The following is a 23,071-nucleotide window of genomic DNA, read 5'->3' on the forward strand; positions in this document are numbered from 1 at the left end:
GGGGAGTCGCTTGAACCTGGGAGTTGGAGGTTGCAGTGAGCCGAGATTGCACTACTGCACTCCAGCCTGGATGACAGAGCGAGACTCCATCTTAAAAAAAAAAAAAAACAAAAAAAACAACTATATATATATATAGCCACTCTTCTATTTTGGTTATGATTTGTATGGAATATCTTTTTCCTCATTCCTTCACTTTCAGCCTATGTGTCTTTATAGCTAACATCAGTGTCTTGAAAATAGCATATCACTGCATCTTGTTTCTTATTCATTCAGCCACTTTATGCCTTTTGATTGGAGAGTTTAATTAGTTAACATTTAAAACAATTATTGACATATAAGGACTTTCTATTGCTATTTTATTGTTTTTTTATCTGTTTTGCAGTTCTTTCATTTCTCTCTTGCTGTCATCTTTTATTATTTGATTTTTTTTGCAGTTTATCATCAATTGATAGAACCACTTGCAGCAATCTCCACCTAATTTGTCTCCCTGCCTCCGTAATTGCACTTCTTCAATTCTATTGCAAATTTATTTAAGCCAGTTTAGCTTCTCACAACATCAGGTACTTTTCAGTGATATCAGTAGCTTCTAATGACTCAAGGTAGCTGTGGAATTTAGTCCTTCCTCATCTCCCACAATCTCCCAACAATCATGCATTTTTCAGCACTTAGACATAGTCTTGAAACCTGTCTTCATAAGCTCCATTAAACTCCATGCAAGAACAGTTCACTTGAAGCACATGGAGCAGTTCTCCAGTAGTAGCATTTAGCTAAATGTCTGGCCAGACCAGGCAGTGGAATCTTCCATTAAGTGTCAGGCTGTGGGAACTAGTAGATTCCTAGAACTAAGATGCCACTCTGGGATAACCAGTTTTTTTAGGTTTCATTCACGTGCAGGTAGAGAGAAGTGTCCATCCATATATCTAGAAAGCCATTTAATTAATTAATTTTTTATAGTTTAAGTTCTGGGATACATGTGCAGAATGTGAAGGTTTGTTACATAGGTATATGTGTGCCATGGTGGTTTGCTGCATCCATCACCTTATCATCTACATTAGGTATTTCTCCTAATGCTGTCCCTCCCCTAGCCCTGACTCCCCAACAGGCCCCAGTATGTGATGTTTCCCTCCCTGTGTCCATGTGTTCTCATTGTTCAATTCCCACTTATGAGTGAGAACATGTGGTAGAACACCATTTATTTCATGAATGAATGACTCTTTTATGTTAATGAGCAAACCCTATAGTGTAGATTTAGGTAGATTGGTTGCAGTTTTTTAGTAGCTGCCTCTGGAGTATGGACTCACAATTAGTGTCTTTATATGCAAACTAAGTGCTGCTGGAATGTGTTCCTCATTGGGGGTACTTCAGATATTAACTGCCCCTAGAGTATATGTATATCTACATGTACATGTGTATAACTGTATGTATATCTCACACTGTCTCTGCCAAGTTTTTTGTTTTTTTTGTTTTTTGGGGGGCGGAGACTTGCTCTGTTGGCCATGCTGGAGTGCAGTGCCACGATCTCAGCTCACTGCAACCTCCGTCTCCCGGGTTCAAGTAATTCTCCTGCCTGAGCCTCCCAAGTAGCTGGGACTACAGGCATGTGCCACCATGCCCAGCTAATTTTTTGTGTTTTTTAGTAGAGACGGGGTTTCACGTGTTAGCCAAGATGGTCTTGATCTCCTGACCTTGTGATCCACCTGCCTTGGCCTCCCAAAGTGCTGAGATTACAGATGTGAGCCACCGCGCTCGGCCTGAGTATTTTTAAGTAAATTGTAGACTGTATAACAAGTCTACCCTCCCACATATATCCGTCTACATTGTTCCCCTACATAAAACTCTTTTCTTCTACGATTCCTTGTTGCCTACAAAATAAAGTCCAAATTCCTTCAAGTGACATACAGAACGTCCCCTACCTCCTCCTTCTTTGTGCTTTATGCTCTAGTGGAGAATTGCCAAACTGCTTGTACTTAGCCTTCATCAACAGTACTGCTGCATGCCTGTGTTTTGTGCTCATGCTGTCCCCCTGCCTGGTACACCTTTCCCACCTTCACCTGGCTAACTCTTATTCATCTTCTATGACTCAACTCCAGGCATCAATCCTTTCAAAAAGCCTTTCCTGTAACCTCATTTGGAGTTAAACTTATTCATTTTATCTAACACTTGTATAGTGCTTACTCTGTGTCAGGAATTATTCTAAGCACATTTAATCCTCACAACTCTATGAATAAGGTTTTGTTATCTTGATTTTCAGATGAGGAAACTGAGGCACATAGAAGAACGGGTGGGGGTGGCTATGTTTAACTTGCCCACGTTCACATAATTTGTAAGTGACAAATCCACACTTCAGATCCAGGCTGTCTGGCTTTGAAACTGCCTTTGTAAAAATTATAACAGGGAGAAAATTATGGCAATGGGGAGATCTGATCTGGCCAATCCCCATCTTGCTTTTAGCCTTCAGTCTGCTCTTAATTATTCCCGGGCTTGGGCCAATGTAATTTTGGGAGATATTTAGTTTATAGTTAATTTTTGTTTTGAGACAAAGTCTTACTCTGTCATCCAGGCTGGAGTGCAGTGGTGCAATCTCAGCTTACTGCAAACTTCATATCCTAGGTACAAGTGATTCTCATGCCTCAGCCTCCTGAGTAGCTGGTACTAGAGGCATGCACCACCCCACCTGGCTAATTTTTGCATTTTTAGTAGGGACAGTGTTTTGCCATGTTGGCCAGGCTGGTCTGGAACTCCTGGCCTCAAGTGATCTGTCCGCCTCAGCCTCCCAAAGTGCTGGGATCACAGACATGTGCCACTATGTGGACCTATAGTTTACATGATACTAGCTCTTCCTCAAAACTCAACTGCCTTTTAAAGCTAATGAGAGACCACCAGGTTAGGATGATAGAGGAGCCTGAATCCTGCCAAAGTGCATACATAAACAATTGCCAACCATTATTCTGGAGGTCACCAGATATGCAACTTCCCCATTTACTCTTGCAGATAACATCACTATTGTAAAACATAAGATTGGCTTTTTGAGCTATCATTTCAGGTTTTTCCCATGTCTGATGGACTGATGGCGCCACCTGAACCTGCCAACCACACCTGTAGCCTCAACCAAAAGTGACTCAGTGCACATGAGGACTGCTTCCCACACCCCTATGTTTGCATCCCCAACCAATCAGCAGCAAGCACCCATTGCCTAGCCATCCCGACCCGTTCTTCTAAACTGTCTTTGAAATACCCTAGCCCCCAAATTATCAGGGAGACTGATTTAAGTGATGACTCCATCTCCCACATGGTATGGCTGGCCTCATATCTACTAAATTCTTTTTTGGGGGGAGGGAGCGGGGGAAAGGGTCTCACTCTGTCATCCAGGCTGAGTGCAGTGAGTGGTGCAATCATGGTTCACTGCAGCCTCAAACTCCCAAGTTCAAGAGATCCTCCCATATCAGTCTCCTGAGCTCCTGAGTAGCTGGGACCACAGGTATGTGCTAGAGCACCCTGCTATTTTTTTTTTTTTTTTTGAGATGAAGTCTCACTCTGTCACCAGGCTGGAGTGCAGTGGTGCGATCTTGGCTCACTGCAACATCCGCCTCCCAGGTTCAAGCAATTCTCCTACCTCAGCCTCCTGAGTAGCTGGGACTACAGGCATGCACCACTATACCTGACTAATTTTTGTGTTTTTGGTAGAGACTGGTTTTCACCATGTTGGCCAGGATGGTCTCAATCTCTTGACCTCATGATCCACCTGCCTCAGCCTCCCAAAGTGCTGGGATTACAGGCATGAGCCACTGCACCCAGCCTAATTTTTGTATTTTTTGTAGAGACAGGGTCTCACCATGTTGCTAAGGCTGGTCTCCAACTCCTGGGCTCAAGTGATCTACCCACCTTGGCCTCCTGAAGTGTTGGGACTACAGGCATGAGCCATGTGCCCAGCCTAAACTCTTTCTCTATTGCAGTGCTGTGGTCTAGTTTTGTCTGTGCTGCGGGCAGAAGAACCCATCGGGCAGTTATAGCTTTGGAGTCTGTGCTCTTAATCCATACGCAGTGCTACTTCCCAAGGGCACATCCTCTGTATTCCTGCAGCATCCTAGGCATGCTTCTATCTTAATATTTAGCATAGTAATTCAAAAATGTCTCATTGTGTATGTGTCTGGTAGTCTACCATGAGGGTCTTAAAAATTATGAATATATGAGGCAGTATGGTATAGTGGTTAAGATCATGGAGTTTGGAATTAGACAGAACTGGGATTAAGTTCTATCTCTTCTTAGGTATTGGCTGTGTAACCTTAGGCAAATTATTTAATCTTTCTCTTTTCTTTTTTCTTTTCTTTCTTCCTTCCTTCCTTCCTTCCTTCCTTCCTTCCTTCCTTCCTTCCTTCCTTCCTTCCTTCCTTCCTTCCTTTTTTGAGACAGAGTCTTGCTCTGTTGTCCAGGCTGGAGTGCAGTGGCACGATGTTGGCTCACTGCAACTTCTGCCTCCCAGGTTCAAGTGATTCTCCCACCTCAGCCTCCTGAGTAGCTGAGACTATAGGTGTGCACCACCACGCCCAGCAATTTTTTGTATTTTTAGTAAAGACAGGGTTTTACCATGTTGACCAGGCTGGTCTTGAACTCCTGACCTCAGGTGATCCACCTGCCTTGGCCTCCCAAAGCACTGGGATTGCAGGCATGTGCCACTGCACCTGGTGAAATTATTTAACCTTTTTATGACTTGCTTTTTTCACCTGTAAAGTGATATCTCCTCACTCCTAGCCAGTGCTTTTCCCTAGAGGTGAACATTTCCAATCTCTCTATTTCTGAGCCCTCCATGGTTTGTTTCTGACCATCTGGACAGTAAAAGGGAGGACAATCCCAGCCTCGTCCTAAGCGTAAAACCACTAGCATCGACCCTAGTTTATATCCTCTTCCTCACTCTGGAACCCCCCACAGATCCTTCATGATCTGGCTAGAGACTATATAAAGTGGGGCTAAGAATACCTCACAGGGTAATGGAAAGAATGAAATGAGATGATGTATCTAAAGCACCTGGCAGAGGGTCTTACATAGTAAGAAACTCTAAGTAATGCCTGACACTTATAACTTGTTAATAATAGCTCTGCATCTCCAGCAACCAGCACAGTGCCTGGACAATAGACACTTGAGAACTATTTGTTGAACTGAACTATTTTGGAAAACTTTAGGCTGGCATAGATATCTGAAGTATATCTTAGTATATATGACTTCAGAAATGATTCTGTGTAGTTAAGCAGAATGTGCTACCTTACTTTGCTTAGGGCACCCAAAAGAGTTTTACCTCCAAAGAGTAGATAGCCCTGTAACTCTCCAGTCATGCAACTAATAAGCATATCTTTCTGGTCCTTGAAGCCATCAATTTTAATGCAGCTGAAGCTCAGATGGGATAGCTCATCACTTTGAAGTGAGACTTGTTATCGTAAGTCATCTCATCATCATTCAAAATGAAAGAGAACCCCATTTCATTTCCTTTCCTTAGAACAAGGGCTTCAGAACTCCCCAGGGCTAGCTAGTCTCATGGATCTCTGACCTTTTCAGTATTGAAATTCCTATGCAGATTTCCTTCTCAGCATCCCAGGGCTTTGATCCTTTGTGAGATGAATTTTATTTGTCAAATGGATGAAAAATGCAGTTATCAGATATGCTCAGGTCACCTTTGGAGAGTGTTGTGATAACGAATGTCCCCACATGTGACCACTGATTTTCTCTTCCTTTGAAGATCTTGAAGAGCCTCTAGGTCAACCCCGTTACCATCAGTGATCACTTCTCAGAAGTTTAGGTAGAGAGAGAAAATGGATGAAATGGAACTGAACATGTATTAATCCCAGTCACTGCCTAAAATCTGGCAGTTCAACGAAACCTCTAATAGTCTGTTATTTTGTAACTTTTCTTTTTTTCCTAAAAGATGGTATGTGGAACCTACCACCCACCACCAACACACACACAATAAAGCCCAGCTAGTGGAGGGTTATTAATTCACAGGTGCTGAGGGGATTTAATGTGAGGAAAGAAGGAATCTACAGTGGTTTTGATCAGGAGAGGCTGCCTGGAAAAGTCTCTAGCCAGACCATGAAGGACTGGTAGCGGGTTCTGGAGTTAAGGAAGATCTGGAAGTGAGGCAAAGGACGTAGTATGCCACAATAATAAACTAGGGTCAATGCTAGTGGTTTTATGCTCAGGGCAAGACTGGAATTGCCCTCTCTTCTGTCCAAATCATCAGAAACAAACCATGGAAGGTCCAGAAACACAGAGGCTGAAAATGCTCACCCCTAGGGAAAAGCATTAGCTAGGAGTGGGAGATATTATTTTTTTTTTCTTTTTCTTTTTCTTTTTTTTTTGGTGGGGAGATGATGTCTTGTAATATTTCCCAGGCTGAAGTGCAGTGGCAATTCACAGGCACGATCATAGCTCACTGCAGTCTTGAACTCCTAGGCTCAAACGATCCTTCCACCATGTCCGACAGAAAATATGATTTCTGATCTTTGTTCTACCACTGACTTGTTCTGTAATGGTGGCCAGGTCATTTAAACCTCTCTTCGATCATTTCCTTGTCAGTAAGATAGATGTATAATTAGGCTACCACACATAGCTAGTGGGAGGATTAGATGAGAGCTCACAAATATCCATTAGATATAAGTTATTGAGATACTATTATTAAATGTAGATATCACAGGAAGAGAGACCACCTTCAGTCTTGTCAGCTTGCATCTTATTGGATAATTAATGCCAGCTGCTCAAGGACCTCACAAAATGGGTGTCAGGTACAAAGAAGAGAGAATTTTTTTAAACAAATGAAGAAACAAAAGCTCAGAGTGCTTTAATTGCTACTCAGTTGTTAGGCAGGGACTATACCAAAGCATTTATCATAAATGTAAATTACTTTACTGTTTTGTGCCAAGACCCTGGAAACCTATTTGTATCTCTTTGGAAGGTTCTGCCAGACGTCGTGGGAGGATCCCTTGAGCCCAGGAGTTCAAGGCTGCAGTGAGCTATGATTGTGCTGAGAATTAGTGAGAATTTCAAGGATAAGTGGAAAGCTACTGAGGGGAATATTTTGGAGGTTGGCAGTTAGTCTCAGATACAAATAGTTTAATCACTTAGTGGGCCTTAAGCCACACTGATCTCTGAGTGACTTGATTGCCCCTTAGACTTCAGTGGGTAAACCTGTTTACTTCTACTGGTATAGAGTTCTAATAAAATAAGTGTATTTTGTGTACTTTTTGTACAACTTTGTAAATTTTGATTATATTGTATGTAAACAACAACTATATATCATTCCTTTGAGCCTAACTTAGAAGAGAGAACTGGGGGTTGATAACACTTAAAAAGGAGGTAATATCATAGGCAAACAAGTAGCAAATGTTTTTATAGGGATGTCTCAGGAGAAAGCAAGCAAGTGAAAGTAAAGTGAGCATAGCAAAGAGTTGCACTTGGTAGGATCAAGGTTCAGGGAGTTCAAGTTTATATCAAGGTACGTCAGCATGTGCCTAGGTAGAGGGAGAGGAAGAAGGAGAGGGAGAGGAGGGAGAAAAGGGGAGAAGGGAGAGAGGGAGAGCGAGAGAAGAGAGAAGAAGGTAGGAGGAGGAGCGGGGAAGAGGAGAGAAGGAGGGAGCAGGCACACACACATGCATACACATGCACCCACGTGTGCATGCAAGCCTGCTGCTCTCCCACACCTGGTAACGGTGTCACAGTCCTCCTGATGCTTGTCCTTAGTCTTCAAAGCCACCCCAATCCCCTTTCTAGTCCCTTTGTCAATCACTCCCCTTCTCTGCTACCAGGGAAACTTGACTGAGAGGAAGGGAAAGAAGCAGCAGCATCAAATTTCTCTCTAAGACATCTTCACTAGTCTCCCAGAACATCTGTCCCTTGGGAAGCAGATCTATGAAGTCCGGGAAGACCTTCCAACCACTCCTCTGAGCCACTGCTATGGCTCCCTCCTCTTCACTTTTTGGCCTCTTGAGCCAGCATTCAACATGATCTTAACGAGAGGTTGTTGGTTACCTTTCTCAAAATGTATTTGACCAGATTTCTTCATGATATTTCAAAATTTAAAGGCAGAAAACTTAAACTTTAAATAAATTTAAACAACCTAAAAGAGAATTTAAGTAAACATGTGACTTTGTTGCAGGGGGTAGAAGCTTCCTTTTTTACAAAAGGATGGGAGATTTTAAAGCAACTGCTCTTTGACTAACCCAGAAAAATCTTCCTTTATCTCCTTTGAATCTGGCCTCCCTAGCTGAGAGAATTTTAAACATCATTTTTTTTTTTCTGGGATTGGTGCCCAAGGGTCATTCCCTTAGGAAAACCCCACCTTTTTTTTTTTTTTTTACACTTTTGTTGAATGAAGGAGCTGGTGGAAGTTCAAATTTGTGTGTTAGTTAACATGTGACTTTAATTAGAGTCTGAAGATGGCCTCTTGCTAGTAACTTCCCACTGCATCATTTTTAAAAAAAGACAGCACTTTTGTTCTGGTGAAGAGAGAGGCACTGGAATTCATCCCTATTGTCCACTCCCCACCCAGTGTATTTTACAGAAAATCACACTATATTTTTACAAGTTTAATAAGTATTATCAATACTAAGTATTCTCCAATTTAGGATGCAAGAATAAACTCTCTAAAACTCTTAAGAATATCAGTTTTCTCAGCTAAATAAGCTAAGTTCGAAAGATAAAAGGAATATTTCATCTTATATTGAAGGTGGCATGTATTTGGAAGTAGTGTTTTGATAAGCATTTGTGAGCTCCCTGCTGGTGGATTTTAAAACCTCCTTAGCAATCTCATGGCAACTATGAGGAGTGCCAAAGTTCTAGAGAATTATTATGTATCTGTTATGGTAACACTAGCTCTGTCACTTTCAACATATGGCATCCAAAGTCACCGTGGATGCTGACAACCAGTCAATGCATGGGAAACGAGAAAGAGTAGCTTCTTAGATTGGCCTGAATGTCACAAATACCTGTCATAAGATCCTATCTGCAGAGTCATCTCACTGCCAAAATTTAGCCTGGTGAAAAGGCAGTGCTGATATTTGGCGGATAGCTAAGTGGCTTTGCCACTGCTGTATTTTGCCAGTTATTAGGTTATTGTCTCAGCTCCAAACCCATTCTTTTTTTTTTCTTTTTTCTTTTTTTTTGAGACTGAGTCTTGGTCTATCACCCAGGCTGGAGTGCGGTGGTGCGATCTTGGCTTACTGCAACTTCTGCTTCCCGGGTTCAAGCAATTCTCGCGCCTCTGTCTCCTGAGTAGCTGGGATTACAGGCATCTGCCACCACATCTGGCTAATTTTTGTATTTTTAGTAGAGATGGGGTTTCACCATGTTGGCCAGGCTGGTCTTGAACTCCTGACCTCAAGTGATCACCCACCTCCGCCTCCCAAAGTTTGGGGATTACAGGAGTGAGCCACCGTGCCCGGCCCCAAACCCACTCTTCTATACCCTACTTTGTGATGCTAGCAATAGGACACTGCAAACCACAAGTCTATTTCGTGGGCTGGCTTTGTGTTAGCAACTGCCAACTGGGGGCAGGAGAGGGAGATTACAAAGCTAAAGGAGAAAAGGACTTGCTCCGAGGTGTTTGCTGACTGTGAGTTGCCTGTCCTGTCTGCTTGTAGTTCCAATGAGCACCACCCTAACCTTGTCTCTTTACCCTGGAAAGAGCAAGTCCTTCCTATAGCATCGAACGAGTCCAGTTTGCAGTTTTTCTATCACTTGAAAGAACCAATCTCATCATACCCTGCTCATAGACAACACCAACAGCCTGTGCCCCTCCTTAGGTCTGGGTCCCAGCATCACAGGGACCCTCTTCCAGGCTAAGAGATTTCAGTACCAGTAAGCAGATAACCCCTTTTCAGAAATATGGGTTTTAGCTCCGTGGAGCCCTTCCCCCAAGTTTTAATGATTACAACCCCTTCCCTTTCCTCCCTAGCCTAGGCTTCCTAGGCTTCTTGATCTGTATTTAGATTTCATAAAATTTACAGTTGAAAATATGGATTACAGGCGTGCGCCACCAAACCTGGCTAATTTTTGTATTTTTGATAGAGTCAGGGTTTTACCTGTTGGCCAGGCTGGTCTCAAACTCCTGACCTCAGGTGATCCACCCAGCGTCCCAAAGTGCTAGGATTACAGGTGTGAGCCACCATGCCCAGCCTCTTCCTTTTTCTTTTCCTTTTTATTTTTGAGATGAAGTTTCACTCTGTCACCTAGGGTGGAATGCAGTGGTGTGATCTCAGCTTACTGCAACCTCCACCTCCCAGTTTCAAGTGATTCCCCTGCCTCAGCCTCCTGGTCGTGTACCATGATGCTCGGCTAATTTTTATGTTTTTAGAGACAGAGTTTCACCATGTTGGCCAGGCTGGTTTCAAACTCCTAAGCTCAAATGATTGGCTCACCACAGCCTCCCAAAGTGCTGGGATTACAGGTGTGAGCCACCATGCCCAGCCTCCTGTGTTCTCTTCTAAAAGCTTTATAGTATTACATTTAAATCCAAGATCAAATTTGAGTTAATTTGTGTATAAAGTATGAGGCTCAGGAATAGGTTTATTGTTTATTTCTGCCTGTGGATATGCAAATTTCTCAGCACCATTTGTTGAAAAGAAAATTCCCATGTTTCTGGGGTCCCATGACCACCCCAGTTGTGACTCACTAGAATGAGTCACAAGAGTCAATATAGCAGGTTTTACTCACTGCTGAAGTTTATTAGGGAAAGGAAGCAGAGCAAAATCAACAGGAAAAATGCATGCATTGGACAGAGTCCAGAGAGGTCAGGCATAGACTTCCCCATCTGAAGCTACACAGGATGTGCTTTCTCTCTTGCAGGGAACTCCAGGAGCATGTGAGGAATAACTGCCCAGAGAAACCTGTTCAAATCCCAGGGTCTGAGGCTTTTATGTGTAGAGGAACAGCTCTGTCATGGCAACCTGGCAACACAGACCACACAGACAAAGACTTGACCTGCAGTTTATCTGAATCTTGGCAGAACTTGTGATCTCAGTATACAAGAGGATAAGCGGTCCCTTTTGTTTTGATGTAGTCCTTTTTGGTGTGTGAAATAAGGACCACAGGGAGCTGGCACCTTTGGCTACTCTTCTTTTCACTCTCCATGTAAGTAGTAAACTGTCTGAATCTTAAAAGTGCTCATGGTGTCTTTTTTATTGGCAAAGTCTGTCGGGCCTTAGCCTTTTCTCATACTTCACCGAATTACTTTTGCATCTTTGTCAAAAGTCAGTTGGACATATCTGTGTGGGTCAGTTCTTTTTAACAGCTTTACTGAAGTGTGATTGGCATACAATAAACTGCACATATTTTAAGCGTACAATCTTATTTTGATCCTCAAAGGGTCTCACTTTTTCACCCAGGCTGGCATGCAGTCGCACAAACATGGATTACTTCAGCCTCGATATGCTGGGCTTAAATGATCTTCCCACCTCAGCCTCCTAAGCGTCCGGGAGTTACAGGCATGCACATTATGACTGGCTAATTAAAAAAAAAATTAGTACAGATGAGGTCTCACTGCATTGCCCAGGCTGGTCTCAAACTCCTGAACTCAAGCAGTCCTCCCACATCAGCCTCCCAAAGTTCTAGGATGCAGGGGTGAGCCACCTCACCTGGCCTAGTTTGTGTTTTTTAAGAATTTATATGTTTTGCCTGGGCACGGTGGCTCACGCCTGTAATCCCAGCACTTTGGGAGACCAAGATGGATAACTTTGAGGTCAGGAGTTCACGGCCAGCCTAGACAACATGGTGGAAACCTGTCTCTACTAAAAACACAAAAAATAGCCAGGTGTGGTGGTGCACACCTGTAGTCCCAGCTACCTTAGTGATGTGGGAGAATCATTTGAACCCAGGAGACAGAGGTTGCAGTGAGCCAAAACTGCACCATTGCACTCCAGCCTCAGCAACAGAGTGAGACTCTATCTCAAAAAAAAAAAAACAACAACAAAAATTTATACATTTTGATTCATACATCAAATCATACATCACTTTTTTCTGACTTCTTTCACTGAGCATAATAATTTTCAGATTCACCTATGTTTTTATATATATCAATAGTCCATTTTTTTTTTTTTTTTTTGCTGAGTAGTATTTTGCTGTATGGCTATACCACAATTTATCCATGTACCTGCTGATGCACATTTGGGGTCTTTCCAGTTTGTAGCTATTGCAAATAAAGCTTCTATGGACATTTATATATAAGACTGGAGTGCAGTGGTACGATCCCCAGGCTTGAGTGCAGTGGCGCAATCTTGGTTCACTGCGACTTTCGCCTCACAGGTTCAAGCGATTCCCCCGCCTCAGTCTCAGTCTCCTGAGTAGCTGGGACTACAGGTGTGTGCCACCACACCCAACTAATTTTTGTATTTTTAGTAGAGATGGGGTTTGACCATGTGAATCAAGGTGGTCTTGAATTCCTGACCTCAAGCAATCCACCGTCCTCAGCCTCCCAAAGTGCTGCAATTACAGGAGTGAGCCAGCATGCCTGATCTAAATGGTATTTTTAAATTTTAATTTCAATTGTCAAATACTAGTATATAAAAATGAAATTTTAAAAGACATTAAGATGTAGCCTGCAACCTTGCTAAAGTCACTTTTCAGTTCTAGAACATTTTTAGATTGTAACTGATTTTCTGCATATGAGTAGTTACCTGCAAGTAAAGAGAATTGTCCTTTTTCCTTTATCATTTGTGAGCATTTATTGCATTTTGTTGCCTAATTTCTCTGGCCAGACCCTCCAATACAATGTTTGCTGTGGTCTGGATGCGTCCCTCAAAATTCATGTGTTGGAAACTTGATCCCTAGTGCAGCAGTGTTGAAAGTGTGGCCTTTTAGGAGATGTTTCGGTTTTGAGGGCTCTGCCTTCTCAATGGATTAATGCCATTATAAAAAGGGCTTGTGGGAGTGGGTTTGCTCTCTTCTGCCACATGGGGACACAGCATACCTCTCTTCCAGAGGATGAACTGTTAGAGGCATCATCTTGGCAGCAGAGAGGTCAGGCTCTAACATGCCACTGACTTGATCTTGGACTTCACAGCCTTCAGAATTATCAGTAATTAATTTCTGTTTTTTATAAATTACCCAGTCTCAGGTATTCTGTTATAATGGCACAAAACAGGCTAAGACAATGCTGACAATAAGAGGTGAAAACATCCTTGACTTGTTACTGATTGTGTAAGGAAAGCATTCAGTCTTTCACCATTAAGTATGTTAGGTATAGGATTTTCACAGGTGCATTTTAATAGGTTGAGGAAGTTTCCTTCTACTCTTATTTAGATGTTGGGTTTTGTCAAATGATTTTTCTGCATCTATTGAGATGAGCCCATGGCTTTTCTTTGTTAATTTATTAATATGGTCAATTATGTTGAGTGATTTTCAAATGTAAACTAACCTTGCATTCCTGATATACACCACACTTACCCATGATGTATTTTTTTAATTTTTAATTTTTGTGGGTACATAGTAGGTATATATATTTATGAGGTACATGAGGTGTTTTGATATAGTCATGCAATGTGAAATAAGGACACCATGAAGAATGGGGTATCCATCCCCTCAAGCATTTATCCACTGAGTTACAAACAATTCAGTTACACTCTTTGAGTTATTTTTAAATGTACAGTTAAGTTATTATTGACTATAGTCGCCCTGTTGTGCTGTCAAATATTAGGTCTTAGTCATTCTTTCTACTGTTTTTTTAGACCTATTATATTTTTTATATGCTTGTATTGCTGGATTTAATTTGCTAAGTTTTTTGTTTTTTTTTTCTTTGAGATGGATTCTTGCTCTGTCACCCAGGCTGGAGTGCAGTGGTGGGATCTTGGCTCACTGCAACCTCCACCATCAGGGTCCAAGCGATTCTCCTGCCTCAGCCTCCCCAAGTAGCTGGGATTACACGTGCCCACCACCACACCTGGCTAATTTTTTGTATTTTTAGTAGAGACAGGGTTTCACCATGTTAGCCAGGATGGTCTCGATCTCCGGACCTGGTGATCTGCCCACCTTGGTCTCCCAAAGTGCTGGGATTACAAGCGTGAGCCACCACGCCCAGCCAATTTACTAAGATTTTGTTGGAGTTTTTTGTTTTTAAGTTCACGAGGGGATATTGGTTTGTAGTTTTATCTGTCTTGCTTCAGTATCATGGTAATGCTGTCCTCGTAGAATGAGTTAGGAAATACTTCCTCCTTTCAATTTTCTGGAAGAGTTTAGGTAAAATTGATGTTATTTCAAACCTTAAGTTTTTGGTAGTGATAACCAGTGTACACATCTGGGTGTGGAGTTACTAAACTGCAGTTTACTAGTGAGAAGCTTTTTAACTACAAATTCCATTTCTCTGATAGGTTTGGGGTATTCCTGTTTGTGTGTTTGTCTGTATGTGTGTGTATGTATTTACAGATAGACAGGTAGATAGATGTAATCTCCTTTAATGAGCTTTAGTAGTTTGTATCTTTCAAGCAATTAGCCCATCTCATCTAAGTCCTCAAATTCATTGATATAAATGTGTTTATAATATTCCCTTATTAACCTTTTAATATTTCTAGAATCTGTGTTAATATTTTTATCTCATTCGTGACATTGGTAATTTGTGTCTTCTCTTTTTCCTGATCCACATAGCCAGAGTTTTATCAATTTTGCTTATTAACTGAGAGAACCAGCTTTTGGGTTCATTACATTTCTCTAATGATTTTCTGTTTTCTATTTTATCAATTTCTACTTCTTAATTTTGGCTTAATTTGATCTAGTTTTTCAATTTATTAATGTAGAAATGATGTCATTGATCAGAAATCCTTTTCCTTTTCTTACATATGAATGTAGTGCTATAAATTTTCCACTATATATTGCTTTATGGCATTTCACATTTTAATATATTGTATTTCCATTTTCATTCAGTTAAATATGCTTTCCAATTCCCCTTTTGATTTTTTCTTGGATTTATGTTTTATTTTTAAGTATGCCATTTAGCTTCCAAATATTTGAGGATTTTCCAGCTTTTTTTGTTATTAGAATATAATTTAATTCCATTGACATCAGAATACATACTTTGTATTACTTGAATACACTTTTTACTTCAGGTATTTTGAAGCTTTGCTAAGTACACAAACATTTAGGACAGTTATGTACTCCTGATGAATTGACCCCTTGATTATTATCATCCTGCTGTGATATTTGCTGCTTTGAAATCTACTTGTCTGTCACTAACATAGCCATCTGTCTTTCCTGTATCTGGTGTTAGCATTAATTAACTAGATCTATTCGTTTCCTGTGGCTACTATAACAAATTACTGAAATGTTGGTGGCTTAAAAAAATTTTCGGCTGGCCACCGTGGCTCACCCCTGTGATCCCAGCACTTTGGGAAGCCGAGACAGGTGGATCAGGAGACGTCAGGAGATCGAGACCATCCTGGCTAACACTGTGAAACCCCATCTCTACTAAAAATACAAAAAATTAGCTGGGCAAAGTGGTTCGTGCCTGTAGTCCCAGCTACTTGGGAGGCTGAGGCAAAAGAATCCCTTGAACCCAGGTGCAGAAGTTGCAGTGAGCTGAGATTGCACCACTGTACTCCAGCCTGGGCAACAGAGCGAAACTCTGTCTCAAAAAAAAAAAAAAAAATTATTCTCCCGTGGTTCTGGAGGTGAGAAGTCCAAAATCAAAGTATAGGTAAGACTGCACTTCCGTCATAGGGTCTAGGGGAGAACATGTTCCTTGTCTCTTCCAGCTTCTGGTGTCTGTCAGCATTCTTTGGCTTGTGGCTACAGCTCCATCTCTTTCTCTGCTCCGTGTTCATATTGCCTTCTCTTCTGTGTTAGTGTAGCTAAATTAGTTCTCTTTCTCTCCTGTAAGGATACATGTGATTGCATTTAGGGCCTACATGGACAAGCTCCTCTCAAAAGCCTTAAGTTAATCACATGTTTTGCCATGTAAGATAATAGTTACAGGGTTCTGGGGATTAGGACATAGACATATCTTTGGGGCCACCGTTGAGTCCACTACACATGGTATGTCTTTCTCCATCCCTTTTTTTTTTCACTAGTTTGTGTATTTAAAGTGTGTTTGTTGTGAACAGCATACACTTAGGTCCTGCTTTTTTATCCAGTCTGATGGTCTTTTTCTTTTTCTTCTTTTTTTTTTTAAGACAGGGTCTTGTTCTGCCCCCCAGGTTGTAGTGCAGTGGCCTGATCATGGCTCACTGTAGCCTTGAACTCCTGGGTTCAAGCTATATATATATATACATATATATATATATATATATGTATATATACATATATATATATATATGTATATATACATATATATATATATATGTATATATATATATATCTATCTTATTGTAGTCTCCCTTCAAGTGGTATTATATCACTTCATAAATAATATAAGAGCCTTCGAATAGTATACCTACATTTCCTTTCTCCTGGCCTTTATCCTGTTTTTTGCACATATTTTAACTACACATAAGTTATAAAGCCCACAATATATTGTTACTATTTCTGCTTAGTCAATTATCTTTTAAAGATATTTATGAAATAAGAAAAATATAATATATATTTATCCATGAAGTTTCTGTTTCCAGTGTTCTTTATTGCTTTAATATAGGTTCATATTTTCATTTGGGGTCATTTCCTCTGCTTAAAGGATGTCTTTCAGGCCAGGCTTGGTGGCTCACACCTGTAATCCCAGCACTTTGAGAGGCCAAGACGGGTGTATCATGTGAGATCAGGAGTTTGAGATGAGCCTAGCCAATCTGGTGAAACCCTGTCTCTACTAAATATACAAAATTAGCCAGGCATAGTGGCGCACACCTGTAATCCCAGCTACTTGGGAGGCTGGGGCAGGAGAATTGCTTGAACCCAGGAGGCAAAGGTTGCAGCAAGCCGAGATTGCACCATTGCACTCCAGCTTGGGCAACAAGAGCAAAATTCCATCTCAAAAAAAAAAGGATGCCTTTCAACATTTGTTAATTCAGGTCTGTTGATGATGACTTTTTAAACCCTTTCTGTTAGAAAGTCTTTATTTCACCCTTGTTTTTTTTTAAAAAAAATTTAATTATGGCAAACTACAAAGCTATAGTAAAAACAGTGTGGTACTGCAAAAGACAGACATATTGACCAATGGAATAGAATAGAGAGCCCAGAAATAAACTGTCACATATATGGTCAAATGATTTTTGACAATTGGTGCCAAGAACTACTCAATGGGGAGAAGACAGTCTTTTTGACAAAAGATGCTAAGAAAACTGTATCTACATGTTAAAAGAATGAAGTTGGACCCTTAACACCATATGCAAAAATTGGCTAAAAATTGAATAAATACATAAATAGAAGACCTAAAACTATACAATTCTTAAAACATAGGGCAAAAGCTTCATGACATTGGATTTGGCAATGATTTACTGGATATGACACCAAAGGCACTGGCAATGAAAGAAAAAATAAACAAATTGCAGTTCATGAATATTTAAAAATTTTTGTACATTGAAAGATAGTATCAGCCTGGTACAGTGGCATGTGTCTCCGATCCCACCTACTTGGGACTGAGGCAAGAGGATCAGTCCAGGAGATTGAGGCCACACTGGGCAACATAATGAGACCTCATCTCTCCAAAAAAAAAAAAAAAAATTCAAAATTAGCCAGGTGTGGTGCTTCACATGCATGTAGCCCCAGCTACTTCAGAGGCTGAGGTGGGAGGATCACTTGAACCTGGGGGGCTAAGGCTGCTGTGAACCATGATCATGCCACTGCACTCTCACCTGGGCAACAAAGTGAGACCCTGTCTCAAAGAAGGAGGAGGAAGAGAAGAAGGAGGAAGGGGGTGAGAAAGAAAGAAAGAAAAAGAGAGAGAGAGAAAGAAAGCAAGAGAATCAGCAAAGTAAAAAGCTAACCTACAGAATGGGAGAAAATATTTGCAAATCATATTTCTGATAAGAGATTCATATCCAGAATACATGTGGAGAACTCCTAAAAGTCAACTGCAACAACAGTAAAACAAGCCAATTCACAAATGGGCAAAAGACTTAATTAGACATTTCTCCAAAGATATACAGATGGCCAAAAAGCATGAGGAAAGATGCGCCACACTACTAATCATTTGAGAAATGCAAGTCAAAAGCACAATGAGATACCACTTCACATCCATTAGGATGGCTACTATTAAAAAAAAAAACGGAAAATACAAATGTTGGTGAGGACGTGGAGAAATTTGAACCCCTGTGCACTGTTGTTGTAAATATAAAATGATTCAGCTGCTATGGAAAACAGTATGATGGTTCCTCAAAAAATTAAAAGAAATAGTATATGACACCAGGCATGGTGGCTCATGCCTTCCATCCCAACACTTTGGGAGGCCGAGACAGGTGGATCACCTGAGGTCAGGGGTTTGAGACCAGCCTGGCCAACATGGTGAAACCCTGTCTCTACTAAAAATACAAAAATCAGCTGGGCATGGTGGTGTGCGCCTGTAGTCCCAGCTACTCAGGGAGCTGAAGCAGGAGAATTGCTTGATCCTGGGAAGTGGAGGTTGCAGTGAGCTGAGATCGTGCCACTGCACTCCAACCTGGGCAACAGAGCAATACTCCATCTGAAAAAAAAAATAAAAGAAAAGAAGAAAAAATACTATATGAGCCAGCACTTCCACTTCTGGGTATATACTCAAAAGATTGAAAGCAGTCCAGGCTGGGTGTGGTAGCTCACACCTGTAATCCTAGCATGTTGGGAGGCTGAGGCAGATGGATTGCTTGAGCCCAGGGGTTCAAGACCAGCCTGGGCAACACAGTGAAACCCCATCTCTATAAAAGAAATATAAAAATTAGTGGAGCATGGTGGCACGTGCCTGTAGTCCCAGCTACTCAGGTGGCTGAGGTGGGAGGGTCGCTTGAGCCTGGGAAGTTGAGGCTGCAGTGAGCTGTGATCATGCCACTGCATTCCAGCCTGTGTTACAAAGAGTGAGACCTTGTCTCAAAATAGAAAAAAGAAAGCAATTCAATTCTTTTCTCTAAGAGTCTCAAAAATACATTTGTATGCCCGTGTTCATAGCGTCATTATTCATAATAGCTAAAATATGGAAGCAACCCAAGATGAATGGATCATCAAAATGTCGTATATACATGCAATTGAATATTATTAAGCTTTAAAAAAGAAAGGAATTCTGATATATGCTACAACATGGATGAACCTTAAGGATATTATGCTAAGTGAAATAAACCTGTCACAAAAAGACTGTATGATTCCACTTGTATGAGATGCATAGAGTAGTCAAAATAATAGATAGAGAAAGAAATGTGGTTCCCATGGGCCAGAGGAAAGGGGCAATGGGGAGTTAATGTTTAATGGTTTAAATGTTGCAGATACCAGGATAAATTCACTTTTGTCAAACCCAAACAAACTGGAGCCAGGAAAGCAGGAAGGAGGAGAGTTCATGCCTGCATGTATGAGATAAAGACTATATCTCAAGGACTTTCTACAATAACCCCATAAGATATTCCTTTTATAGGACTGCAGCAATTCAGACAAGATGCTCTGGAAAGAACACTTACCTAGCACAGTATCTCCATCAAGGAACTAAAGCCAACTCTCATTTTGGGCCTCCTGAACCAATAAACTTTTTTTCTAACAGCTTATGTGGATTTATTTACACCAATAAAAGCTTCCCTTTCCCCTCCCTTCTTCAGATGCATCTGTGACTTGCCATAGCTGTGCATCCCAGATTATAATCCTCTTTGCTTACTACTAAATAAATTCCTCAAATTAGGAGATATTTTTTCCTGGTATCTTTCTTTAAGGTCCGGGTGGCCGGACTCAGTGGCTCACACCTGTAATCCCTACACTTTGGGAGGCTGAGGCGGGTGGATCACCTGATGTCAGGATTTCGAGACCAGCCTGGCCAACATGGCGAAATCCCATCTCTACTAAAAATACAAAAATTAGCTGGATGTGGTGGTGGGTGTCTGTAAGCACAGCTACTTGGGAGGCTGAGGCAGGAGAATCGCTTGAACCTGAGAGGTGGAGGTTGCAGTGAGCAGAGATCATACCACTGCACTCCAGCCCGGGCAAGAAGAGTGAAACTCTGTCTCAAAGTAAGTAAGTAAATAAATAAATAAAGGTTGATAATGGGTATAAAATTTCAGTTTTATAAGATGAAAGAATTCTGGAGATGGAGGATGGTGATGGTTGCACATTATGAATGTAGTGAATACCACTGAACTACACACTTAAAATGGTTGAGATGGGCTGGGCGTGGTGGCTCACACCTGTAATCCCAGCACTCTGGGAGGCTGGGGCGCATGGATCATGAGGTCAGGAGTTCAAGATCAGCCTGGCCAAGATGGCGAAATCCCATCTCTACTAAAAATACAAAAATGAGCCAGGCATGGTGGCAGGCTCCTGTAATCCCAGCTACTTGGGAGGCTGAGGCAGAGAATTGCTTAAACCCTGGAGGTGGAGGTTGCAGTGAGCCAAGATCGCACCACTGTACTTAAGCCTGGGTGACAAAGTGAGACTCCGTCTCAAAAAAAAAAAAAAAAAAAAGGTTAAGATGGTAAATTTTGTTATATGTATTTTACTACAATTCTTAAAAATGGAAAAAAATATAATAAAAAGAGATATTGGTGGTAGAGGCAAGCTTCTGATTGCCCCAGCCTAGCCAACAGAGTAACTTCTGCATGGACCCAAGCTGAAGAATGTTAAAACTGACCTTTTTTCGGTGGCATGTAACCATGATCAGATCTAACACCTGATATGGCCAACTTTTTATGATCTAAGTATAAATTATCGTCATCATCGTTTAAATGCACCTGCATCATTTGTGCCACCTGCAACAACAGATATGTTTGTGTACTCATTCAGGTACATATTTTTATCAATGGTTCTCAACTAAAGGCAATTTTGCCTTCTGGATGACATTTGGCAATGTCTGGAGACAATATCAGTTGTCACAATTTGAGGAGGGAGTTTGTCACGTCTCGTGGATAGAGGCGGGGGATGCTACTTTTAAATGTCACTACAAGGCATAGGACAACTTCACACAATAAAAGAGTTACCAGGTTTGAAATGTCGTAAGTGCTGAGGTTGAGAATCACCGGCCTAATCTGAGCTCAAAGGGAAATGCAAATCTGCTGTGCAGTCCCAGAATATAATGCCACGCTTTCCAGGGCTCAATACTATTGACTTTTGGATTTCACATGCTATTGCTTTCACTTTTTTGGATGGAAACTTGAAGGTTGACTATGTGGTATAAATAGTCTTAAACGTAACCCAGAGCAGCAGAGATTTTTGTTAAGGTTTCCACTTTGTTTTCTGTTAACCTGAAAAATCAATGATTTTACACAAAATATTTGACATTGATGCTTTTTGAACTACATTTTGCAGAATGCAGTTGCAATGGACTGAATGCTCATGTCCTCCAAAGAAATCAAACATATGTTGAAATTCTAACTTCCAGGGTATTGGTATTAGGAGGTGAAACTTTGGGAAGTGATTAGATCATACAGGCAGAGCCCTCTTGAATGGGGTTGGTGCCCTCAATAAAAGAGGCCCCAGGTAGCTAGCTCGCTTCTTCTACCATGTGAGGACACAGTGAGAAGTTGCCATCTGTGAACCAGGAAGCAAGCCCTCACCAGACACCAATCTGCTATTGCCTTGGTTATGGACTTACCAGCTTCCAGAACTGCAAAGTAGAAAATTCTGTGGTTTATAGACCACCGAGTCTCAAGTATTTTGTTATACCCACCCTAACAGACTGACAGAGGTATTTCACAGGTCTCATTACAAAATGGATGAAAAGCCAGGCACAGGAGCCCATGTCTGTAATCCCAGCACTTTGGTAGGCCGAGGCAGACGGATTGCCTGAGGACAGGCATTTGAGACCAGCCTGGCCAACATGGTGAAACCCCATCTCTACTAAAAATACAAAAATTAGCTGGGCGTGGTGGTGTGTGCCTGTAGTTCCAGCTACTCAGAGGCTGAGGCAGGAGAATCCCTTCAACTCAGGCGGTGGAGGTTGCAGTGAGCCGAGATCGTGTCACTGCACTTCAGCCTGGGCAGCAGAGTGAGACTCTGTCTTAAAAAAGATTAAAAAAACATTAAAAAAGAGCTGAGAAGTCAAAGTTTTGACCCCCACACTCTTAGTCAGAATTGCTCTGTTTTCATATTTTATGTGTGGATATTCTCTGTGAAATATGAAAAAATTCAACTGCTAAGAAAAAAACATATTTGAACAGCCCTGCTTTATAATAGGTAAGTGATTGAAAATGTGAATATAAATATAACTTTTTATTTCTCTATGCACTGGGAACACACAGGGAAACCTTTTGAAAGAACGTTGCTGCATTCTTTGTAAAATCCATACCTGTCGATTTTCATGAGTCTGAAATAATTAAGAGTATGCAGGATGAACAGCCTTTAAGGGCAGTGTTGGGGAGGGAGTGGGGCAGGTCTGGGGAAGGACAATGCATTACTTCACTGACTGTTTTACATCTTAGCAACAAGACGTAACTTCTGTACAGTAACAGAGTCCCTCAGGATTGCAAACTACTTGAGGGCAGAAACTCTATTACCTTCTTTTCTGTAGCTCTTTCAGTTCCCTGTCATGATTCTTTAAATATTTCATGTGCAAATGGGTTAATAAATGGTAGGAAGGCAGATAGAGCAGGAAAATTATCTTTTCCTTCCAATTATCTCTTGGTCCCTACTCTTCAAACTCACTGGACTCTGCTCTAGACGGTCAGATCAAGTTTATCTTTGGTGCTCTTTGCATTCTTTTCTCCCAAGTACCCATTGTATCCTCCCAACCAAGGTCATTTCACTCTCAAATCCCAGAAAGGGCTATCTTCCCATATAGTATCTCATTCCTCAGACCTTTCCTAATCCTCTAGGAGAGGCTCTAGGACCTCTAGACTTCCTTGTTATAAGTCCTACTTCTTGCTCTCTGTAACAGTTTTAGAGTTACCATCAGGCCACCTAGAGGACAAAGATGACAGAAAAGCGAGTCTTCAAACTCTTGCCTCTGAGTGCAACTAGAATAGAACACTGCCCACCATGTCTCATTGTATCTAAGCACTTAGCCCCACCCATGCTGAAC

General features: G+C 41.3%; 1 protein-coding gene across 21 annotated transcripts in view; it reads left to right on the forward strand.

Annotated features, from left to right (window-relative positions):
• LOC144580984 (uncharacterized) overlaps positions 1-23,071 on the forward strand; it is a 94,757-nt gene that overhangs the window by 68,992 nt on the left and 2,694 nt on the right. For 11 of the 21 annotated variants that reach the window (XR_013531430.1, XR_013531419.1, XR_013531411.1 and 8 more), the window contains 2 exons: positions 10,828-11,112; positions 19,487-19,606. Coding sequence is in view for 2 of the 21 variants with exons in the window: in XM_078362467.1 (XP_078218593.1) it covers positions 10,828-10,996 (169 nt within the window). In the remaining 19 variants the exon portion in view is untranslated. Of the gene's footprint in view, positions 1-10,827; positions 11,142-19,340; positions 19,607-23,071 lie in introns of those variants that run through there. The other 10 variants (XR_013531413.1, XR_013531416.1, XR_013531417.1 and 7 more) reach the window with 3 other exon arrangements.

The sequence above is a fragment of the Callithrix jacchus genome, chromosome X (genome assembly GCF_049354715.1).
Source record: "Callithrix jacchus isolate 240 chromosome X, calJac240_pri, whole genome shotgun sequence".
In the NCBI taxonomy this organism is placed as follows: domain Eukaryota; kingdom Metazoa; phylum Chordata; class Mammalia; order Primates; family Cebidae; genus Callithrix; species Callithrix jacchus.